General features: G+C 42.6%; 1 protein-coding gene across 1 annotated transcript in view; it reads right to left on the minus strand.

Moving 5' to 3' along the window:
* Positions 1–25,439, minus strand: part of LOC131408198 (T-cell surface glycoprotein CD3 epsilon chain) — a 51,542-nt gene that overhangs the window by 938 nt on the left and 25,165 nt on the right. Inside the window, exons 2-11 of the mRNA XM_058544738.1 lie at positions 10,479–10,584; positions 8,744–8,940; positions 8,540–8,648; positions 6,575–6,595; positions 5,480–5,494; positions 4,725–4,735; positions 2,813–2,936; positions 2,164–2,379; positions 1,179–1,346; positions 578–624 (exon numbers count right to left, since the gene is read on the minus strand). Coding sequence (XP_058400721.1) covers positions 578–624; positions 1,179–1,346; positions 2,164–2,379; positions 2,813–2,936; positions 4,725–4,735; positions 5,480–5,494; positions 6,575–6,595; positions 8,540–8,588 — 651 coding nt within the window. The 5' untranslated portion in view covers positions 8,589–8,648; positions 8,744–8,940; positions 10,479–10,584. The remainder of the gene's footprint in view (positions 1–577; positions 625–1,178; positions 1,347–2,163; positions 2,380–2,812; positions 2,937–4,724; positions 4,736–5,479; positions 5,495–6,574; positions 6,596–8,539; positions 8,649–8,743; positions 8,941–10,478; positions 10,585–25,439) is intronic.

The raw sequence follows: 25,439 nt of genomic DNA on the forward strand, positions 1-25,439 counted from the left end.
GTGCTTAATAAATATTTGTTGAGTTTGTCCAACTGTGACAGTCAAAATATTTAACAATTTGGTAGTGCACACACACCAACCCATCAGAACAGTCCTGGTGGTTCTCTGCTATGCCAGACATTAACTCTTTAGTTGCCAAATCACGAGACAGTCCAGTGGGGGAGAGGCTGTGATGTCTGGCAGTGCATGTTGGGGGCAGGGGAAGCTTGGTGCTATTTACCAGTGAAGTATTTTAATATTTCAACGACTTGCATGACTGTATTGGTGCATGCTGGTGGAACATCAGTCCCGAGTTTATCATGTTACAATTTGCATGTATGGTATTCCCCATGGCTGTATCCCAGCTAATGAATAAGCAGAGAAAGAAGTGTCGTGCCCCCCCGCCCCCAACTCCGTGGTTGTGGAAGCCATTGACATGGTCCTGTTTTACCATGAAGGAGGCAGAGGCGGGCATATGGTGGATTTTCCTGGAGCCCTGAGTGAAGGGCTTTGAAGTGTCTGGCAGGCCAGATGGACAGTCCCACCTGTCCCTTTCTCCCCTAGAAAGAACCCCTCCCCCTACCCTATCCCTTATTACCTCATAATCTGGATTGGGAACAGGCGGTGGCCTCTCCTTGTTTTGTCCTGCAGAGGAGGGAGGGGGAAAGAATTCGTTTTCATGAGGGAACACCAACCTTGTGACAATGAGACCCAGACCAAGGATGGCAAACCCCTCCGTTCTCTCCTCCACTTCCTCCCTTTTCCATCTCAGCCACCCTTTCTCTTTGCTTTCTTTCATCCCATTTCTAATGACCCCTACATTATTCTTATCATTTTGTTTTCCTCAGCTCAAGGTCCTTCCATTGTTTCCTTTCTCATGGGGAAAGGGAAAAGAAAAAGCAGGAACTAACCTCCCAAAGTCTCTCCCCCCACAGATTGGGGGTGAATCTGATTATTCCAGAACACTGACAGGCATTTGAGGAAGCCCATCTTGTTAGTAAACTTTTTTGCACTTTTGTAGGGTGGGAAGAAGAGGAGCCATCTGTGACGTGAAACTCTCTGTCGAGCTCTTGGCAACACAGTGAATGTCCTATCGAAGCTTTCTTGACCTCACTGTGGCCTTGCCGCCCATCCTGGCCCAGGCTGGACATGCCCCTTGGCAGGAATCTCCTCCAACCCAACCCCATGCGTGGTCTTACCCCTGGGCCTGCCGCCAGCTCCCGCTCCTCTCGTCACAGGCTTCGCCTTGGTCTTTTTATTCTTGCTCCAGTAATACACCAGCAGCAGTAAGCCCAGAGTGACGCAGACGTCGACTATGATGATTGTGGCCACTACCATCAGATCCACCTCCATGCAGTTCTCACACACTGCGGGGGACGGGGGTGTGTGAGAAGAAGAGAAGTCGCCGAGAAAGGCAGACACCAGAACACTGGAGATGAGGAAGGGGCAAATGAAGGCCATTCTCCCTTCAATACTCACCCTCTTGCCATGGCCAGAGCCCTCCCTTTCAATATGTTTATAACAACAAGCAAAGCGTGATGGTTATGGGCAGAGGCTCTGGAGTCAGAAAGTGCTGGGTTCAAGTCCCAGCTCCATTACTCACTAGCTGTGAGCATTGTGAAATGTGTTTTCAGCTCACAAAGCCTCTGTTTCCTTATCTATAAAAGGGGACTAAAATAGTACTTAGTACGGCTGTTGAGAGGATTACATGAAAAACAATCTCTGCCGAGGGTTTGGTATAGCGATTAAAACTTAACAAGCACTCAATAAGTGTTAGCTATCGTTGTTGTTTATTATTATGCTTTAGTTTATGACATTTTATTATAGTGGCTTTGAGTCTGCTTTGCAAATCCTTGTGAAGAATTTCTCTCTCAATAAAGTATCAGATAAACTCATATCGGTGTGCCATACTTCCAGACATGATATAATACAAATGACCCAATCCTATCTCTTGGAAAGTTGTTGTTTTAGATCTAGCTCTGACTGAGCTTACCCAGACAGCCCCATATTGGTGTTTAATCTGTATTTCAGAAAACACTGATGCTGTGTGGCCCCAGAGAGTCCCAGGATTGAGTGTAGGAGAAGCACAAAGATTCCAGGGGACTCTGAGTTGTGTTAGAGGGAATAATTGAGATGGTCCTCCCTAAACAGTCTAGCAGTGGCTGCTCTGGAGACCCATATTACCTCTGGCTTTCAGGTAGAGATAATGGTTCTTCTCTGAGCCCTTTGCATAGCAGATATAGTAACCACTTCCTTCCACTTCCGAAAATTTCTCTAGTATTTGTGGGTTGTTTGTCGCACTAGGTAGTTGTCCATCTTTTTTTTCCCATAATATGTCTCCTTCAACATCCTCAGGGCATGTCAGCGTTACAGTGGTTCCATAGATGGAGACTTCATATGCTGGGGAATGGGAGAGAAGAGAAGGGAAATTGGAGGGACAAACCAATTAGATTTCAGAAAGGGCAAATTAGTAACAAGAGAACCAACCAAAGGCAGAAAGTCATCTGTCATCCAGATCTTAGATTTTCTTGTCAAAGGGGAAATCTGCTGGCTAGGTGGTACGACAGATGGCATACGTAGAAGGGGAGCTAGAGGACCTTTCGCAGGTGACTTCAGAGTTTAGGCATGGACATGGGGACTTGGGAAGGGGAGGATGGAAGTAAAGAAAAACCTGGACAAATCCCTATTTGGAATGTTTCTAAAATGGGAGTCGGAAATGTAATGTTGGGAGGAGCTCATTTCTTGGGGTTAATCTCTCTCAATCAATTCCCTCTCCTCTATCTACTGACCTGCACCCTCAGATAGGACATACATAAAAGACTGATAAACTTACGTTTCTTTTTGTTTGTGGCAGTTTGTGAGACTTCATCTGAAAATGAAAAAAGGAAAGAGTGGTGAGAAAATAACCTTGGTTTAAGTTTAAATTGTGGGTAAAGTTTTTCAGGTGAGACTAGACACTATCCCCAAGAATTCCCAAAGAGGGCCCATCCTTTAAGTAGGGATCCCCACGCCTTAAAGGTGAGGTATGTACTTAGCCCATAAGGTATGCTCATAGATAAAACTCAGATACATCAGACTGAGAATATACCAGCTGTGTTCCTAGATCTAGATCCATTGAAACTCAGAAAGTCTTCAAATCCTAAAACTGAAAAATTCTGGAAGTCTTCAAGCTTATCCTCTTGCAAGAACCATATTCCAGATAGATACGAAAGGGTCTTCTCAGAGATAAATACCTTCACATCTTAAAATCACTGACTCTTGGCGTTACTTATTTTTCAGTATTCAGAAGTTCTTTCTTAAAACTAGCAGAGTCCCTCATAATAGAGATCAAATATCTTTCTTCTTATTCCATACCACTTTTCTGTTATTGCCCTTAAATTATGTGCAGCATTATGCCATTTTAAGGGAATGGTTCTTTTAATAAAAAGTGGCTTCATTTTAAATTATCTCTAAGTATAATCAACTCTCCATTATTTTTTTTAGAGGGAGGAACTATTGATGTGGATAACTGAAATCTGCTAATATATTTTGGGATTACAGCCACATTCCCTACAGCAGGCAATTTTGCCCTGGGAGGTGGGGCTAGGGTGCATCCTTGTTTCCTGGAAGACTTGTGGCTGGGACACTGGGCAACACTAGGCTATGCTCAAGCCTGGATATGAGAGCTGGAAGAGAGGAGAGGTGGCAATGCTCAGAGACAGCCCTCTCTCTGTTGGGGGCATTTTGCTACACAGTATGCTATTGGGGACAGAGCACTGGACTGAGTCAGAAGCCCTGTGTTTGAATGCGAGATCTGCCTTATGCTGTGTGACCAAGAGCAAGTCATTTAACCTCTCTGAGCCTCAGTTTCTTCATCTGGGAAATGGAGATAAAACACCCACCTCACAGGGTATGTGTGAGAATTAAAGGGATTATGAAGGTGAAAATGGATGGCCCATAGCAGATGCTCAAGAAAAATGTTAGTTACTTTCTTCTTTTCCTTCTTGGGGTCCTGCTACATTGGAGAACAGAACTGAGTTCTGACCCAGTTGCTCAGGCAGCTCTCTGGCCGAGATCATATGAAATGTAAACCAGTCATTCTTCAGGTTTATCCATCTGCTAATAATTGGGAGTTGAGTATAATGACAACAGATAGTCAATATTACTTTGACTTAGAAATAACTTTTCAGCGCTGATATTTCTTAGAAATGTTAAATAACTAGAAATCATAAATAAAATAATTAAAAAGTAAACAGACATTTCACTCTGTTTGGTGTGTTTGTTGCAAAAAAAATGTAAAGAAAATTGCTCACAACATTTACTGGCACAAATTCAGTAGCAGAGCTTAGACTTACACATGCTCATACAAGGGCCTAGATGTCTATGCTGAGAAATAGGATGTGTGCTCACAAAGGTTTTATACACATCCAGAGACAGTGTTTCATAATGGTTAAGAAAATGAGCTCCAGTATCAGCTAAACCTGCATTTATATTTATGTCTGTGATTCAATATTTATTTATTTCTAAGCCTTGGTTTCCTTATCTGTAGAATAAGGAGGTTAGGAGAAGCAGATAATGAAATTCAGGTAGAATATTTAGGGCGATACCTGGAACATACATGCTCAATGAACTCTAATGATTATTATCTAGTCTGCATGCTTCCTATCTACTGCCTTCTATACATCAGTTTAATGTTCTAAGTGAATTACTCATTCAATCCTCATAACAACCCTCTAAGCTAGGTATTATTATTATTTCCATTTTACACAAGATGATGCTATAGCACAGAGAAGTTAAGAAAATTATTCAAAGACACTCAGCAAGTAAGAAGTTGAGTCAGGATTCAAATATGGCAGTCTAGCTTCAGAGTTAGACTCTTAACCTCACACTACACAGCCTTATCTCCTCTGCCTAAAACACTCTTCTTCCCTAAAATACAAGCTTTTCCTTTAAAACTCAGCTCAAGAATCACCTCCTTTGGGGAGTCTTTCCCAACTACCCTCTGTAGAGTTGACCACTCCTCTCTTCGTATTTTATTTTACTGTGTATCTACCCATATCATAGCATGCAACACACTATATTATCATTATTTGTCTCTCACACAAAACCATCAGCTTCTTGAGGGGAAGGAATTAGTGATGGTTTCATGTGTATTATCATTTATTCATTCAAAAAATATTCATTGAGAACCTACTATGTGCCAGGCACTGGGCCAGGTAAATAAGACGCCATCTCTGCTTTCAACGAACTCATAATTTACACAAAAACTCGTGGTGGCTCCACCCTACACCCACATGTGTCTTCTTCCCTGAATGTATGCTCAGGGATACGTATCATACTTAGCTATAACCAGACATGACAGTTAGCAACAAACATAGGCACATCTCATACAGATCCTATTGAAAGATAATTGTATTTTCCCTCTAATAATTCTGATTCTCAGTGTTTATTACTGTGATTGTCCTCTATGACCATTTTGCTCATATTGAAAAGAAGTTGTATAGAGCTAAAATCCTCTTACCAGTTTCTTCACTCCCTGAAAAGGAAATAATAAGAAACCATTAGTAACACTAAGCTAATACTCAGCTACTAAGATCAGACCCTGCTCCCATAAGTTAGGACTCTTCCCTCAACCTTTAGAAAACAACAGATCTTCAAATTCCCCATGACTGTATATGAAAAGCTGTTTTGGGCCCTATATCCTTCATTAAACAACTGATGGCTATTTGCAAAAATGGATCTTAAGTAATCATGTCACTATATATATATATATATATATCAAATCACTACATTGTACACCTTAACCTTACACCATGTTATATGTCAATTATATCTTGCTAAAGCTGGGAAAAAAATCTATATTGGGACTAAATCAAAGATAAACAAAAATCAACTCTAAATGGCACTAGCATGCAGAAGAGATGGATTATCCTGAAGCATATCAGTGCTTTCGACATGTCCCATCTGTCATTATCATTAAAGCATGCTGCATGGTTAAAAAAAAAAAGATCCTAAGGATGCTACAAATTAGGCAGTGCAATGGAATGTAGGCTGGCACAGCAGCTGCTTTAAACACAAAATTGGTTTCCTCAGTTTGGAGGAGCTGACTGAAGAGAAAGGCTTCCAGTGTCGGGATACTCTTGACTCTACTGCTATGGCTGCGAAAGTAAGTCCAGGCCAGGCACATCATATGTGTGTTCACCTATGAACACACACGGACACACACATTCAAAGTATTTGGACATGTGATTCTGAATGTGCACTCTAATGCTGCCCCCGGGCCTTACTCACTGCATCTCCTGGCATGCAGTCAAGCCACATACCCTCTACGAAATCTCACATCGAATATGAAATGCAAACATATGAAAAGTGTTGGCACTGTCAACTTAATTTAATAGACTCAAATTTTTTCTTTTGAATAGTTAAGACTCATTATTTCCTATGATCTCTGTTGCTTCCTTCTTCTTGGCTAGAACATCCCTAGACTTATGAGGAAAATGCAAAGTAGAAGATGGTAGAAACCTCTTCTATTGGCTTCTGTGGGAGTTCTAGAGAAAGCTCATAAATACAAAGAATGCTGGGCTGATTTCCTAACAAGGAAAGAAACATATCTTACCGTCTTCTCCCCAAGCGCCAACTAGAAAATAAATAATAAGAAAAAAAGAGTAAATGTTGTGAGTGCCTGAAATTCCAAGGAGAAAATGTGCTGTGGTCTACTCTGACCACTTTTGGACATTTTCAAGTTCTTCCCAACTCCCACCGGATAACGGTCATTCCCATACCCCAGATACATGACACATACTGTCGGGTATTGACCAGGGGTTCCTGATCAATTTTGGATGAAACAGAGAAAGGAAGCATCTAGCATTAAACATGAACACACAATATTTGACAAATAGATGTTAGAAAAAGTTGGGGCTGCTTTTTGTGTGACTGGAGAAATAGCAAACGAATTTTGCAGTCAAGCCTCCATTTTGAAAATCGGTCTCTGACTGGAAGAAAAACAAACTCTTGGTTAGGTACAAATGATGAGATTCTTGTTCCATCTCTGGATATTGTTTGTCTGATGGTTCAGTTTTTCCATCTGTTTTCTGCTTGAGACAGGGATGGAAATATCTGAACCTCCAAATACTCATCAACTAGAGCCTGTGCCTTTAAGATCCTGATCACATTTCCACTGGGCCCTCTAGAGTCTCCTAACTCAGCAATAACCTGGTTTCATTACAACGACCAGTTTCCCTGACATTGCTTGAGACTGTTCTGTAAACCTGGACTTCTCTTTTACCAACAGCCTCTTCACTGGGTGAGACAGACCCCTCCGCCCGGTCCCATACCTAGAGCAGATTGGACACATTCTCCTGATGCCCAATCTCTAGGGGTGCTTGGGTCTTTGATAGTATCTCTCTCTCATTCTCTTTTTAGGCAAAGCCTAAAGAAAGCTTAAGAAAATGCCTGATCACTCTGCAGGAGTCACACCCTGCTCCTTGATACTCAAAATGTGTTCCTTGGACCAGGAGCAGCCTAATAAGCCTGAGAATTTAGAAATGCAGAATCGCAGTTCCCACTCCAGACCTCCTAAAGCAGAAGCTTCAGTTGAACAAGTTCCTGGGTGATTTGTGTGCATATTTAAGCTTGAGAAACTCAAGATGGAGCAGGAAGTGGAGACATCATGGCTATGGCTCTGAGATGGGGGCCCCAACTGTGGTAGTATTTTCTAGGTCTCTGAAATAAAACCATTGTGAGCCATTTTGCCTCATGCACTGCAGTCATTAATAGCACAGGCCCCGTAGACAGATAGTCCTAATTTCCCAGATCAGCTTTAGCACTTACTGTGTGGTTTTAAACAAGTTACTTAACTTCTTTGAGTATCAGTCTCTTCATCAGTAAAATAGAGGATATAATGTTTATCTTCCAAGGCGGAGGTAAGGATTAAATTAGTTAACACATGTAAAGAAATTTTTTTTACACAGTATCTAGCTCAATAAATGGCAACACAGTATCTAGCTCAATAAACGGCAACCTTCTAAAAAAAATCTTATTTAGCTGATATGATATATGGAAACACTCTTGGTTATTTACCAATTTATATTCCACCTTTCTTCAAAAAGGATTAAACTAATTGAAAGTTCTTGGTCAATTAACAAGGACTGAAAATTATGATGTGTTTTGTTGTCTCAGATACCGTGCTTGCTATACCCTGCACAGAGTTTGGGTTCAGCAATATAGTCTCCTCGCAAGGAGTGAAGGTTAGTTCTTCTAATCTCTTTTGTGCAAGTTCTTAAGGGCTGGGTAGTTCGCTGACAGAACAAGCTTGCTCTTGGAGGCAGAGAGACCTCTTTGCTTTCAGTAGATACGATCATCCCAGCCACTTTTCTTTGTTCCCTGGAAGGTCTCCGGGGGCCTGGGGCACATCTTTTTCATTAGGCTGCAGCCTTAGTTCCTTCTGCCAACATTGCACAAACAGTTCCTTACATCTTCTAGTAAATGAGGCTCCTTCGTACCACTGGGCAGCACCAGGTTAGGCTGTGAGCCTTCCCATGGTCTGGAGAAACACCACCCTTTTTCATTCCGTCCTACTTACCTGATAAGAGGCAGAGTCCCAGAACTCTCCAGAGATTTCCCGGCTGCATCCTTCTCTCTCTGGACACTTACTCTACCTAAGATGGCGGAGGCCACTTGGCTTATTAATTCTGAAAAAGAAACCAGAGGACTTTTACAAAACGCCTGCTGGAGACGTTCCTCTGGACCATTGGTCCCAATGCTAGGAGTTGAGAGGGAGACTCACCATTTTCCGAAGCAGGCACCTAAGGCTGGGAGGGGAGGCAGGTTTCTGAACCCCACACAGGAAGTGTGGAGGGGCCTCTGGGCCTACAGGGTTCTACGTCACTTGGAGACGTTCGAGGCAGAGGCAGCCACCTGGGTTGGCTGGGGAGAGTTGGGCCCCCTATCTTCCCATAAGCCGAGCAAGACGACTGGCAAAACCTGAAAGCACAGTGAAAAATACCTGGAATTTAGCTGCCACGCCTTACACAATGCACCTCCACATTGGGGGCTCCCCTCTCAGATACCCCTCACCCCCAAACAAGCTGAGACAGGAAGAGAGGAACGATGAATGTTTGCTCTCGTTATGGTGTACGCGGCATGGAGCAGCAAGATGCAGCCGTTTTGCTAACAAAAGCAGTTGGCTTGAAAACACAGGTTGCCTTAAAACCATGGGATGCCATTTTTTTTGGCCTATAATATTTACAAAAATATTTAAAAATGTGATATTCCATGTTGGAAAGGATAAAGAGTGACAGTCTCAAAATCTGCTGACATGAGAGTAAACTGATACAGCCTTTCTTTATTTTTGAGCATGCTTTAATGAAATGCTCATTCTGCAGCAGGCACTGTGCCAAGGGCTTTACCAACATCTCTCATTTAATCCTCAAAACCACCCTTTAAGGTAGGTATTATTTTTATCCCCATTTTATACTTTAGCAAACTGAGGCTCAAACAGGTTATCTAACTTGTCACAGATTGCAGATCTCTGGGATCCTAGAAAATATTTTGGCAAAATTCATTTAGTGTCTGCTCTGCTGCAGCTGGGTGCTAGTAATAGAGCAGTAACAAGATAGTCCTCATGAAGGATGAAAGGAAATGCGGACATAGATTTTTTTCAGGAGATTAATGCTGAAAAAGGGGAAATACAGGTGCTGTGGGAGTGATAAAAGGGGGGCCTAATATAGTCCAGGGGTAGAGAATTTCTCCCTGAGAAGGTGACGTCTAAGCTGAAATGTGATGGATGAATAGGAGTGAACCAGGTGGAGGGGAGGACAAGTAAACATTCCAGACAGAGGGAGTAGTATATCTGAAGCCGGGAGATGAGGATGAGAGGCTCATTCAAGAATCTGGAAGTCCAGAAAGACAGGTAACTGAGGGAGATAGAAGGAGTGGCAAGAAATGGGGTCAGAGACTCAGCAGAGGCCAGATGGCAAGGGACTTACAAGCCTCGTTAAAGATTCTGAAGGATTCTTCTAAGGGCAATGGGAAACAACTGAAGGGTCTAAAACAGGGGAGCAACCGGGGGCTGGCCAGGTGGCGTAGTGGTTAAGTGCACGAGCTCTGTTGCAGTGGCTCGGTGTTCGGATCCCGGGCGCGCACCAATGCACCGCTTGTCAAACCAGGCTGTGGCAGCCTCTCATATAAAGTGGAGGAAGATGGGCACAGATGTTAGCCCAGAGCCAGTCTTCCTCAGCAAAAAGAGGAGGATTGGCAGATGTTAGCTCAGGGCTGATCTTCCTCACACACACACACAAAATAAATAAGACAGGGGAGCGACAGTATCAAGTTCTTAACAATTCCTTAAATTTTTAAATGAGAAAAAATTTAATTATAAGTAATATATGCACATGTTAAAAACAGTGAAGTGCAGGGAAGGTTATATAACACCAGTCCTCTGCCCCACGTTGCCTCAGCCCAATTCCTCTCCCTAGAGAAAACCACTTTTCACTTTGTAAACTGTTTTTTCTGGTGGTTACCTTCTTATCTCTAAATGTGCATTGTCATCATTGGGGTTCTCTGGGAAATGAACTGAGGTGGAGATCCGTGTGCAGGCGGCTCACTGAGGGAGCACAGGAACAGCACCTGTAAGGGAAGGAAGCGGGGCTGGGCGGAGGGAGAAGGTGAGCTACAATGAGGTAGCAACAGAGAGCTCAGCCAATCCCACAGGGTTTCTCGGGCTGGGATGACCCTTCAGAGTGGTGCTGAACTGAGGCCACTGGCACATCATCTAGTCTTGGATGTGAGCTGTTCCCAGAGAGGGGATGTGAACTTGGACGAGGCAGCTGCTCCTGCTGAGGACAATTCCTGTGAAAGGGCTCAGCTGTGAGCCCTCGGGGGACACAATCCCAGCAGCTGGGCGAGTGAGAGCTCCTCAAGGGGGCACCTTGGTGGCACCGACAGCATGCACACAGTTCACCCCTTGCTCTGCTTGGACCCACTTGCTATATAACAATTTCACCCCATCCTTAAACAGCCTTTTCAGAACTCTGGTTGATCTCTTTTCCTGAAGAAGCTTATAAAAGGAAAGTTAGTGGGACAAATTACAGTCCCACTACACAGCTGTTCTGGGGGCCCCATCTGAAAGTCATCATCTCTCTCCTTTGTTACCCATTGTGGATTGCTCCCAGCCTCAGCTAGCGCTTCTGTTGATGGAAGGGAAGACATAGATTGAGGAGTCTGAGCCCCTGGTCAGCAAGGCTTTTGCAGGCTGTGAACCCTTGGGTTCTGCATGTATACTGCCTGCTCCCTGCAGCCCTGACTCCTCTACCAGTATGTCTACTCTAGCAGCATGCCAAGAGCTTCTTTTCAAATTGTATATAATTCTCTGCTGCAGATGGAATGGCCTTTCTCCAGAACCCTAGGTGTCAACATTGTGATTCTCTACTAGAGCTTGCCATAAACTCCAAAAGGCATCTTTTCCCACCACAGATACTTCTAATTACCATCAGGTGTGCCAAAATATGGACCAAGTTGCAGAGCTGCTTGCACTGCAACCTGGACTTGCTGCAGACTGCTTTACTCCTCTGGGCTCCACTCAAAGCTAGAAGAGTTCCATGTCACATGGTAGATAAATCAAGGGTGGAATATGCTCCTCCAAAACATGAGGGACCTCTAAGGCATTGTGTTTCTTTCTTAATGGTGGGGCAGTACAAGGTTTAATATCATGACCTCTACTTTGGAAGGGATGGCCTTCCAAAGGCCCAAGACTCTGGAGTCCTAAAAAGGTCACTTACATGGCAGGCCCCTGAATCTTCGTAGGGTTTATCTCCCATTCCCCAAGGCCTCCAAGTACTTGCCATGTCTTGCTCATTTGATTTGATTAACATGATGTCATTGATGTAGTGGACCAATGTAATGTTCTGAAGAATGTCCAGATCATCTAGGTACCTTCAGACCATATTACGACAGAAAGTGGATAAGTTAATATGGCCCTAGGCCAGACCAGGAAAGTATATTGTCTGTTGCCATATGTGAATGCTCCAATAAAGATATTGCGTTTGGCATAGCTGCTGCATTTGGGGCTACTACTTGGCTAAGTTTGTAGTAGTCCACTCTCATGCACAATGATTTTTCATTTTTCGCAAAGGCCAAATTAGTGAATTAAATGGGGATGTGACAGGACCACCATCCCTGCATCCTTTAAATCTTTCTAAGTGACACAAATCTCTACCATTCCCTTTAGGATGCAATATTGCTTTTTATTTACAATCTTGGCTGGGAGTCATAGAAAGTTTCAAGGTCTTCCACTAGCTTTTCCTAATACAATAGCACTTATTAACAGGTCAAGGAACCCAGGTGAAGGTTCTGCCAACTGCTGTGTCCGTAAATGTCCCTTGGGCCATTTGAAAGTCATGTGGGATGTAGGACAATTTTTTGTTTTGCTGACTTATTCTGTACATTGCAAGATGCCAGCATTTGGTTAACTATATGCCTGCAGCATTGCACACAAACAACCCCACACATTTCCAAAATACCCTCTAGAGAACAGTACCATCTCAGTTGAGAATCACTATTCTAGAGAATTCCTCCCTCCTGGGTTCACAGAATCTAGTCTCCAGTTCGCTCCCAAAATGAACAGAAGGAGGCAGCAATTGACTAGGAAATCAGCATTATGGGCGCATACATGCTCGGTGTGAGATGTCTCTACTCTTCTGGACTTCGCCCTCACTCAACCTGTACCACAAGCCACCAGACCAGCCCGGAAGCCCCTTCTGTTTACTGGGAGTCTACTTATGCGCGTTCTTCCTTCTGGTTTCCCAGATGGTTCCCATCTCCTCTTAGGTTCTAGCAAACTTGTAGTCCCCAAGCAGCACCCCATCTTTTCTTTTTGGAGGATTGTGATTTTTAAAAAAATTTTGGTAAAATACACATAACATAAAATTTACCATCTTAACCATTTTCAAGTGTACAGTTCAGTAGTATTAAGTACATTCATATTGTTGTGCAGCCAATCTCCAGAACTCTTTTCACCTCATAAAACTGAAACTCTGTACCCATTAAACAACTCCCCGTTCCCCCCTCTTTCCAGCCCCTGGCAACAACCATTCTACTTTGTCTCTATGAATTTGATTACTCTAGGAACCTCATATAAGTAGAATCATACAGTTTTTGTCTTTTTGTGACTGGCTTATTTCACTTAGCGTAATGTCCTCAAGATTAAGGCTGAATAATATTTTATTTATGTATATACCATAATTTGTTTAACTATTCACCTGTTGATAGACTCTTGGGTTGCTTCCAACTTTTTGCTATTATGAATAATGTTGCTATGAACATGAGTGTACAAATATCTCTTCAAGACTCTGCTTTGAAGTCTTTTGGGTATACACCCAGAAGTGGAATTACTGGATCATACATTACTTCTATGTTTAATTTTTTGAGGAACTGCCATACTATTTTCCACAGTAGCTGTACCATTTTACATTCCCACTGACAGTGCACAAAGGTTCCAATTTTTCCACATCCTCGCTAACCATTGTTATTTTCTGTTTTTTTGATAATAGCCATCCTAACGGGTGTGTGGTGATATTTCGTTGTGGTTTTGACTTGCATTTCCTGATGATTAGTGATGTTGAGCATCTTTTCATTTGCTTGTTGGCCATTTCATATCTTCTTGGGAGAAATGTCTATTCTTCAAGTCCTTTGCTAATTTTTTAATTGGTTGTTTGTTGTTGTTGTTGTTGTTGAGCTGTAGGAGTTCTTGATATATTCTAGATATTAACCCCTTATCAGATATATGATTTGCAAATATTTTCCCCCATTCTGTAGGTTGCCTTTTCACTCTGTTGATTGTGTCCCTCAATGCACAGTTTTAAATTTTGATGTAGTCCAATTTACCTATTTTTTACTTTTGTTGCCTCTGCTTTTGGTGTCATGCAGTGGCCCCATTTTACTGGCAGCCTAGAGAACTCTTCAGGCTGGGGAAGAGGAGGAGGATTGCATTAACCTTTTGAGTCTCACTTGGCTGTTACATGGTGGTCTCTCTCTGCCTCCATGTTTGGCCCCACCAATCTATTCTCCATAAGATAGTGAGAGTGAATTCAAAACACAACAAAAAATGTGATTTTCTCACACTACTGCTTGAAGCTTGAAACTCTCCCCCATCATTCTCAGGATAATTATAAAGGGTTGGTGGGAGGGTTGGGGAGGAGTCTTGTTCCTGATTCTCTCTCCAGCTTTATCTAGCCTTCTATTTCTCCCTCCTCTTCTCTCATGCTTTAACTATACCAAGATATTTGTAGATGCCTCAACACTCCATGCTTTTTCTTTTTCTTATTTCCAAGCCTCTACATACACTTGGTTTTTCTGCCTAGAAAATTCACCTTCGTCTTGATCAACTCACACTCATGCTTCAGGCTTCAACTTAGATGCATCATCCTCCAGGAAGCCTGCCCTAACCCCCAAACGAAAGGTTAGGTTAAGCAACCCTCCTGATCACAGCACTTGTTATAATTGCCATTTACTTGTCTTCCCTCTTCTACACCACTGTGTCCCATAGAATATTGTTTCCCAGTCCAACACTTTGCTGAAGGAATAGGTAGGTGGCTGTGTGTAACAAAGGTCTTAGTCAAACTGGAGGCTGGATGCTGCTTTCTTCTCACCCCTTGACATAGCCTGAGGTGGAGATTCTATTCCACTCATAACAAGTACCACTTGTAGAGGACTGGGTTTGTCATTGGGTTCTGGTACCAAAGTAAGTTTATGCCTAAATTGGGAAGCTTAAGACCTGTTGATTCTGTCTAAGACTCTTAGCTCCAGAGTTTTCCTTAGGTCACCTATCCTGCCTCATGCTCTTATCCCATAACTGTTCTACACTCTGCCCTACCTCACTGTTCCTCTCTCAGCCCTTTCTCTTGTGCCATTTGGAATTCCACAGTAAAGAAATTGCCCAAAATCCTCAACCTCTTCACACAATGCTTTTCCCCACACCTCCTGTCTTGCTGGAGCTTGGTTCCTCTTCTCCCTCCCTCCTCAAGACACTGCTTTTCTTGTTCTTTCTCCAAATTTCCCTGTCCCCTCTCAGGACAAAATCAAGAGAAAAAGTCTGAACATTCTGATTATTCCTCACCGTCTCTTGCAGCCCATTATTTTTCCACTCTCCTGCACAAAACTCTTGTGGAGATGCTGTTGGTGTCTTATGTCACATCCCCTTAGCTGAACTATGACTTCAGCTGTAGCTCTGTGGTCACTTCTGATGCACACTGATGTCCCATGTCAAAAGCCTGCTGCTATGACACATCCAGGCTTTTCTGCCTCAGTTTGCAGGCAGGCACAATTCTGAATGGGTAGGAGAGGATAGGGAGTTCATGCCCCCAGAGGCAAAAGAGATGGGGAAGGTTAACCCCCTTAGGATAGGGTGAAAACTGGTGGAAGACCCACCCACTGTGAATCCTGTGTTATGTAATGTTCATAAGTCCTATCTTTCTTCTTGCTGCATCAGCCTCCTACAAGGACTGGAGTTGTGGGTGAGCAAGGGGACTCAGCAGGTTGATGGTGGCTGGACCCCAAACTCTCTTGCTCTCGATTAGGTTCAGGACATGCTACCCCAACTATGGTACTTTGGCATATTGAATATTTTAAGATGGAGTTTGAGAAAAATGGCAGAAGCGGGAAGATCACTCGGCTCTTCTCCCTCCCTTCTTCCCTGAGACAGGTCATGAAATCCTCAGAGGAGAGGTGCCCTCCCTATGCCTGGAGGAAAGGAGCATCCTTATCTCCAAAGACAAAGGACTCCTTAAGGAATCTGAACAAACAGTCCTTGCTAAGTTTCCCCCAGGTTACTACAATTACTTCATACTCCTTAACCTATCATTCCTCCACAACTGTCCACTCTTCATCAAACCTAGCATAAAATACTCAGGTCTGTTTCTTTTTTTTTCTTTTATGAGGAAGATTAGCACTGAGCTACCATCCAATGCCAATCCTCCTCTTTTTTGCTGAGGAAGATTGGCCCTGGGCTGACATCCGTGCCCATCTTCCTCTACTTTATATGGGATGCTGCCACAGCATGGCTTGACAGGTGGTGCATCGGTGCGTGCCTGGGATTCGAACCTGCAGACCCCAGGCCGCAGAAGCTGAGCGCGTGCCCTTAACTGCTGTGCCACTGCGCCAGCCCTTCAGTCAGGTCTGTTTCTTTGAGTCTACATTTCCTTATGAAGGCTCTCATGTCACGGAAAACTCATATTAAATAAATTTGTAGGCTTTTCTCCTGTTATCTGTTTTTGTCAGTTTAATTTTCAGACCCAGCCAGGGACCCTAAGAAGGTCGAGGAAAACTTTTTTCTCTCCTACACTCTGTAGTAAGATCCCAAGGGCAAGAATTCCAGGCTATAGCTGTAGCTTGTCAATTACCATGATGGGCAGCTATGGGTTTTATCTGCAAATCTCAGGCAGAAGACATAGAGTGCCAGGATAGGTGTCGCAGAGTATGGCTGATTAAGTATTGTCTCATAAATATTCCGTGTTTCATGTGCCTTGTGAATATTTAGTGTCTACTTAATTTGTCCATCCCTTCGTGTATCAGCAGACATCTGCTTTACTCATCAAGGTCTAACATGTCTCACAAGCTACTTGCTTCTACACTTAATTTAATCTATCTTCCTTATTTGTTTCCTTCTCTTATTTTCTATAGCAGACTTGAATATTCCTAATATTCTTAAATAACACAGCAAACACTCCTTACAAGGATTCAGGAGCCAACTTGAAGAAGCTCCCATGGGCCAAAGATGGGATAATTTGAGAATCAATAAGGACAATGACTATAATGTTTGAAATGCATCAAATATGTTTAATGCCATGAGTTTATAATGACACTGTCAATCTTAAAAATGAAATAACAAGGTCTTTAGCTAGCCAAAATGAATTTATTCGGGCATAGCAGAGGAATTGCAATTCGAGACAAGCAAACTATGGTGAATCATAGGCAAGTCCGAGGAGACAAAGAGACAGTCAGCCTTTATTAGGTTTTAGGAAGAAATTGGGGAGGGCTGTGGCCGTTTTTCATTGGCTGCAAGCAGTGAGCAGCTTGTTGTTGCTGGGTCAGCAGGAAATCTTTCTTCCTTCTGGGGTAAGTTGCAGTTAGTGGTACGTGTATGAGAGCCCTCCCTTCATGGTTTCCTGACTCCATTCTGACTAAGGTTTCCTTTGTTCATTTTGACATTTTTCCCTTTTGATCAAGATCTTTCCTTGACAGCATCACTGATCAAGAGTCAGGTTATCCAATTTTAGTGGAATTATGTTTTGTCCCTTAGCACCAGGAAGGACCTTTCCTTGATGTCATGTCCCATGTCAGAGGGAAGGTGCATAGTGACTGGAAACCATTTGAGGCCACGTTTGAGTAACAAGGAACGTGGAAGCGGGGAAACTCTCAGGCATTTTCACTCTTAAGATCATGTCTTGTCAAGGTTATAAGCATCAGCAATCATCTCAACGTGTTGAGCTAACATCATTCTATTTAGTGCATGGTTTAGGCAGAGGTTTGGCAAGCAAAAGGTACCAAGTTTGAAAATAATTATGCAAGGCAGAATGAAAAGTAATATGACAAGCCCAGCTTGTTTGATGGTTCTAAACCATGAACCTAGACCTGAAGGTAGCCAATTGAACAAATCAAAGGACCATAGAGAGTCAGGTGAAATCTGTTGTAACCAATGTGCTTGTTCCCTGATATTGTGTAACAGAGTTTCTACTTCTCCAGAGGTGTTTAATCCATGTGCAACAGGTGGTATTTGCTATCATACAAATGCCTCCTTATTCTGCAAGTAGGTAATCAAGGGCTATGTGATTGTCTAAAACAACTTTAGCTAATGAGTCAAGTGATCATTGTTGGGCTGCTATTGCTTTGGCTGTGGAATTGGCTAGCTTTCCTAATGTTAGGGAGAGATTTCTGATCATATGCTCATTGGCACTAACTCCCACCCAAAGGAGAAAGGCTCTCCCTATGGAGGCAAACATGGAGTCATGTACGCCCCTGGGTAGTTCCCGTTTAAGATGCTTATGATGTTTTAGTGAAAAGACCAATGGGAAGCTTCAGATTTATTACGGATATTAACAGGGACTGTTAAATATCCTAATAAACATTGGCCTCCCATTCACCAGCTGTCCAAGCATTCCTAGGCCCATTGAGAGTTCCATTCACCAGAAAGATAAAACCAGATGGTGCACATAAGACTCCTGTTAGGGCAGCCGGCCCGGTGGCGCAAGTGGTTAAGTGTGCGCACTCCTCTGCTGCGGCCCAGGGTTAGCCGGTTCAGATCCTGGGCGTGCACCGACGTACCGCTTGTTAAGCCATGCTGTGGCGGTGTCCCATATAAAGTAGAGGAAGATGGGCACGGATGTTAGCCCAGGGCCAGTCTTCCTCAGCAAAAAAAAAAAAAAAAAAAGAGGAGGATTGGCATCAGATGTTAGCTCAGGGCTGGTCTTCCTCACACACACACACACACACAAAAAGACTCCTGTTAGGGTTTGATTATTGATAGTGATTTGTTGATTGGCCCTTTTGAGCCAAGGGTCAGTGGTATTTGAGGAATATTTGGGGAGAAACCATCCTGTTCTGTGGACTTTGTCTTTGAAGGCTGCATAGAGAGGAATTATTTTGTTACAGCAAGCAAACTCAAGATAATACCAGAGGGTCACTGCTGTCATGGACAAATCGGGGTTTTTAGTGGCAAATGCAAGAATCACAAAGGTTTCTCTCTTTGGCAATGGCTTGGGAAATACAGATAAGAGCATTGTCTTTCTGAGAGGGAGAAAATAAATGAGAAGTTACCATTGGGGAACAGATACACAGGCCTGGTCCTGTCATCTTGGGAAAGCTGTCTCCTTTAGCTATCACCTGCTTCAATGCCTAGAAATCTTTACTTTTAGGTCACCAGTTGGTGTGCAGGTTCAGTCAGCGTTTGGTACTTTCTTTAGATGTGACACATAGATCCAACAGTCTATTCCTTGGAGTTTAGTGGCACAAGGGTTGGTTAACTGTACCTAGTAGAGGCCTTTCTGATGGGGTTGAAGAGACTCTTTCTGGAGATGTCTTTTCCAATAGGTGAAGTCTCTAGGTTATAAGGTGTGATGCTTAAGGTCTTCGTCTCCTGGGAGCACACTGTGAAAAGATTGTTCTACTAATGTATGGTTATTCTCAATATGCAATTAGGCCTTTACAATATTGAAGTATATCTCCTTTGATCAGCAGTGAATCAAAAGAGGCAGGGGCTAGATGCATTGGGTGCCCAGTAATTATTTCAAAGGATGAGAATTTGCGGGTTCAAAAGGGAGTGGCCCTAAGGTTCGGAAAGACCAATGGCGATGCTTTTGGCCAGGGTATTTGAAAGGTCTCTACAAACTTTGCTGATTGGGTTTTGATGATGCGTTGGTACATTCAACTAATCCTGAAGACTGGGGATGATAAGAACAGTGAAAATGTTGTAGAACTGGCCAAACGGCACAGACTTGTTGTAGCAATTGACCAGTAAAGTGGGTTCCCCGATCACTATGAACTTCAAGAGGGCTTACCCAGGTAGGAATGATCCTTTCCAATAGGATCTTAGCCATGGAGGAGGCAGTGGCCTGTCTACATGGAAAAGCTTCAGTCCCATGATAAAACATGAAAACCATTACCAAGACATACATACTCATGAGATCGGGATAGCTATATCAAATCCATTCACCAAATCTCAAGTGGTCCATTTGGCAATTTAAAGTGCCCAGGAGCAGTGTGAACCGTTTTCCTGGATTGTATTTTGGGAACAAAATAACATCAAACCCAGATCCAACATTTTCCTATACAATGCTGCATAATATCAGTCTGATATCAGTGTCTGCTGAGAATTCATTACTTGGAAAAGCAACATTAAAGCCTGCACTCTGGTATTAAAATTCACAATATGCAACACTTTAAACAGTGTGTCAACCTGCTCCCTGATTTTGTCATCACTAGTCTGGACATAAAGGTATGCCATATTCACTCCTGTTAAAAGGGCACTAAGCATTTTTGATTCAATCTCTTTTTTTGACTTGAGGTTTATTAAACACCCCCATGGTTTGAATTGTTTTAGTACTCTGAGGCACAGGCTGTTTAATAGTAGTGGGGTTGAACACTGAGAGTGTAGCCCCAGCATCAATAAGGACGAATAGAAATTCCCTCCTAATCTGGGGAATTGTTTCTCCAAGCTGGTTTAGAGGAAGGATTGGGAACAGCCCCTGTGATTGCTCAGTCTCATCACTGGGAAGCAGGAGGAGACTGGAAAGACTGGTTGGGCCACTGAAGACGCCTGGAGAATTTTAGTTTATATTAGTCTTTTTTCCAATGTCCTGGCTTCCTACAATAATGACAGAGGCTGAGAGGATTTTGCTTAGAAACCTCCATCTGTGAAGTTGGAGATTAAGGATTTTAATAGTAGAATTAATTTTAAATTAATTTAAAAGTGGAAAAAATTCCACTTTTTCTTAGTAGAATCATCTAGGGTGCAGGCTAATTGGTTTGTCAAATTAACTAAGTCTGGAGTGGACACAGCTTCCCATTCTATTCTGGTTCTCTTAACCAAGAGAGAAAAGTCCTGGTTTAGCCCATTAATGAACATCGAGTTCAAGGCTAACCACATGGATTTGACATCCATAGTCAAATTCTCCTTAAGCAGAATTCTCCTTAAAGACAATTTGGAGTCGACTGTAATAGTCGTGTGCAGGTTCACTGGGTTTCTGAATGCAAGCCTGAATCTTATTCCAATCAACAGGTTTCAGGAAAGCCCTAGGGATTGCCAGGTAAGGTCGTTGAGCAATTGTCTGAGCCTGATCAAATAATAAGGCACAGGGTTGTTCTCTCATTTGCAGTTCTAGAAATTTTTCAGGATTGTCCCAATTAGCTGTTGTCATCCAGAGCTGAGCTTGGCTTTCGCCGAGGAGCATGTGAACTCGCTGGTATAAATCTGAGAAACCTCGTTGGTAAATCTGGACAACTATACTAAATTCCTTGGCAAACCTATGAGAATCTTCAGTAACTCCAGGGAAATCTTTGATTACGGCTTGTAGTTTGGCCTTCGTCCAGGGGACATAGAGAATTAGAGGCTTAGCATTAGGGCCCTCAGAGAGTCTGTTCTCTGGGTTCTGTACAGGAGGAAGTAGGAGATGTTCGGAAAAAAGGGGAAATTCAGCCGGAAAGTTGGATGAGGAAGTGGAGGGTACAAAGGAGGTAGGGTAGGGCAGCAGGGGAAGAGAAAGTTAGTGCAGGAAAGTGAGGGGGTGAAGAGGCCTCTGACGCCTTTTTATCTTTTTTCAATTGTTTCTTTGCCTGGGTCAGTTTGGAAATGGTATTTTGTAAAGAGGCAATTTTAGAATACGGAATATGCTTGGAAGCCTCAAGACACCAATTGAAATAGGCATCCCACTCAGTTTATTTTAGAGCCACTGTCTTCAAGTTTAGTTCTGAGAAAAACAATTTTGGGGAGATTGAAGGTACCCCATAATTGCCATTGAAGTTCTAAATTATCTTTGGTTAGGTAGGTCCACTTAGTTAAAAATCTGCATGAGAGGGGTCAGCCTGGTGGCCTAGAGGTTAAGTTCAGTGTGCTTCACTTTGGCGGCCTGGGTTCGGTTCCTGGGGGTGGATCTACACTGCTCTGTTAGCGGCCATGCTGTGCTAGCAGCCCACATACTAAAAAATAGAGGAAGATTGGCACAGATGTTAGCTCAGAGTGAATCTTCCTCAGCAATAAGTGAATGAATGAAGGTGCATGAGGAGGGACCTTTGTTTTTAAACATAACTGGCTGGGGTCCCTGAAGGAGGGCCATCCTGGGAGTGTTTAGAGGATTGGGATCCCATAATCTTAATTTAGAAGTTCAGAAAAACAAATGAGTACTCACCAACAGGATGAGGCTTTCAAAAAAATAGATCCCGAATAAAGTCAGAGAGCTTGACCAAAAAGAGGGGGCTCGAAGCCGAGAGGAGACTTATAGAACTGAAAGGAAAAAACCTCACGGAAGCAGAGAGCACAAAGTAGGTACCACACATGATTCTGGGGGTTGCTGGTTCCTCAGGCGTTTGTCTGCTTTGGGTCCCTTTGTGGTTGCCATGAAATGTCAACCTTAAAAATGCAATAACAAGTTCTTTAGCTAGCCGAAATGACTTTATTCAGGCATAGCAGAGGAATTGCAATTTGAGACAAGCGAATTATGGTGAACCACAGGCAAGTCTGAGGAGACAAAGAGAAGGTCAGCTTTTATTAGGTTTTATGAGGAAATTGGGGAGGGCTGTGGCAGTTTTTCATTGACTACAAGTGGTGGGCAGCTGGTGGTTGCTGAGTCAGAAAGAAAGCTTTTTTTCTTCCTGCTGGGGTCTGCAAGCTGCGGTGAGTGGTATGGGTATGAGAGCCCTCCTTCATGGCTTCCTGACTCCATTTTGATTTAGGTTTCCTTTGTTCACTTTCACAATGTAACTGGGGACCCTCCAGGACCAGTTCAACTGACCCCATCTTATCAACAGAGTGGTTAAGAGTTGTCTTTCAGGGACTGAGATCCCTTGTCCAGCTCAGGCTGGTTGAGACCACCAATGCCTCAACTGCGCCTGTGCAAATACTTGATAAGTGACCTTTTTGACGTCAAGGACTAAAAACTTCACCATCAGATCATGGTAACGCCACTATTTTGTGAACATGCATCCTATGAAGAGGCATGAAGCTTGATGACATTTGTACAGATCATCAATGACCTCACTTCTCCTTACTTCTAATCATCTATCTCCACAATTCAGACTGCCCTGCCCTTCCTCCCATAAATTGTGCCTCAAGCCCTGGATTGGGGAGACAGATCTGAGGGCACATGTCCCCTGTCTCCTTGCAGATCCATCTCACAAAATAAAGCTACATTTCTATTCCCAAAAGCTGATGCCATAATAATTGGCTTTTTTATGCACACTGGGTAAGAGAATCCCAATATTGTGTGGTAGCAACAACACTACAAACAACCATGAACAAAAATAATGTGCTCTTTGATGGTATATAGCCACTCTGTACACCCCACTTCTTTGGTGCCCTTCCCTCCTTGGGGAAGGAATGCCCCAGGCTGTATGGTCCTCAAATTTGGCTCATAATAAACTCACCCCAATTTTGATTTATAGATTGGTTATGGATTATTTGTGTCAAGAAGACAAATGACCCAGTTTCTTTAAATTTAAATGGTAAGGAAATAAAAAAGAGATGAAGGGGAACCTACAGATTAAAAGGAATTTAGGAAACATATGGATCAATTGCAAATTTTGGTCCATATGTTTGGTCCTTATTTGGACCCTAATTCAAATAAACAAACTGTAAAGTCATTCTATACCATTTATGAGATAATTGGAAATTTAAACACTGGATATTTGATATTTAGGAAATGTCAATTCTTTTTAGGTGTGATAATGGTATGAAAGTTATATTTATGGCTGAAATGATATGATGTCTTCAATTTGTTCAAAATAATATTGGATGGGTGGGTGCAGGTATAAATGGAAAAAGGTTGACCATGGGTTGATGGTGATGGGGCTGGGTCATAGGTACCTAGGGTTCATTATACTATTGTCTACTTTTGTGTATGTTTGAAATTTTCCATAGTAAAAAGCTAAAGAAAAAAATTTCCTTTGACTTTGTGGGACTTTGTGTGAACCCGTGGGAAGAATTTTGGATTTAGATACAGAATCTTCAGAATGAGCCCTAGTTCTACCATTTATTTTGTGGCAAGAGTGAGCTGGGTAGCTGGGTAAATCATTTCATATCTGTCATCCTCATTTTCTTCATCTGTAACATAGAGTAGAGAATCAAATGATACAATGGGTATTCAAATGCTTTGCAAAGAGCTTTGCAAAAGTTCTGGTATCCACTGACTATGAGTTCTTTGAAGTCAGATATGGCATCTTCTAATATTTTTTCAGCACTATGTTAAGCATATAACAGGTGCTTGATAAGTGTTTAGCTTGGAGTTTTCTTATTCTATTAAATTATTATTTATTAAATGAATGAATGAATGGGTACATCCCAAAGTCTAGGTTTCAGAGTCCAAGGTTTCAGGATCATTCTTGATCATTCGTTCAATAATTAAGACTTATGATGAATGAATGAAAGTAGGAGACACATTCTGGCAATTATTATTTAATATGTTACATTATACATATTCAAGTAGAACCTATTATATATATTATAGGTTATATTTGCTCCCCTCCTTTCATGATGGCTCCTAGGCTGAAAACAGTGGGAGGTGGGAAGCTCTTGTTCAATGTAGATTTTTCAATCATGGAGATAATCTTCACTTAGAAACAAAAATAAGCAAAGTTAAAGCTGGGACTGAGTTCTTGGTCTTCCCTCTTGGAGCTTCTTTGGGTTCCGCCAGAGGGAGCTTCATGCTGCTTAGCTTCACTGAGGTGTGGGGTACACAGGAGACTATTCAGTAAGTATGCATTCACTCATTTAGCAAGTGCGCACTCAGCGTCTACTCTGTGCCTAGCAGTTTTAGGTGTTGAGGATACAGAGATGAATAGGACCTGAACCCTGCCCTCAAGGGACTCAGTCTAGAGCGGAGACAGACATGTAAACAAGTAATGATGGCATAGTGCAGCAAGGCCATTATAAAGGTGTCACAAGGTGTAAGGGAACTATTAACTCTGGCTCCAGGGGTCAGGGAAGCCGTCACAGAATGTGAGTTTTAACTTTGAAAGACAAATAAGAATTCATCAGGTGGACAAAGTAGACAGAATCACATGTACAGATACATATGTGGGGGTAAGAACAAGCATGGGATCAGTTTGGCATGGCTAGGAATAAGGTTCAAGGAGCGCGAAGAGGGGCTGGAAAGTTGGCAGGGGCCAGATCATGAAAGGCCTTCATCCATGAGAAGAGAAGAGTCACTTAATGTATACGTCCAACTCATGAGAGATCTTAAAGTAAACTCTAGGAGGGCTTATACCCTTATCCTAGTTATGCACAAAAGAGTTTCTTAGTTTTTTTAGTTTTTTGTCTTTTAAAGCCTCCTCAGGCACCATTCACACACTTCACAAGATCATCATTACACATTTTCACAAGATCATCATTCTCGTGATTGTATAATCAATGCCCAGTTTGGTCCCCCACTTTCTCACTTTCTTTGGATTTGATCTACTTGACTTTTAAATGTGTCCAAAAATCAAACTCACTCTCAGAAGCATGAAGATTTGCCATGGCAAAGGATCTCAAAATAAACTGTGGTTCAAGCTTCTACAACAATTCCAAAAGAGTTATTCTGAAATGTTTGGGATAATGTCAGCATCATTAGAATATAAGCTTACACTCAAGGAGACAGCTCTAAATGATAATTTTTGCTCCTTAAAAGAAAGACAGTTCCTCTGGTTACTGCTAGTGTAGCTCAACAGACATTGACGCTCAGAGGGCATATGACACTGGAACAGACTGGAAGAAAACAGCAATGTGGCTGAGACTTTCCCCT

This window comes from Diceros bicornis, chromosome 7, assembly GCF_020826845.1.
Source record: "Diceros bicornis minor isolate mBicDic1 chromosome 7, mDicBic1.mat.cur, whole genome shotgun sequence".
Classification (NCBI taxonomy): Eukaryota; Metazoa; Chordata; class Mammalia; order Perissodactyla; family Rhinocerotidae; genus Diceros; species Diceros bicornis.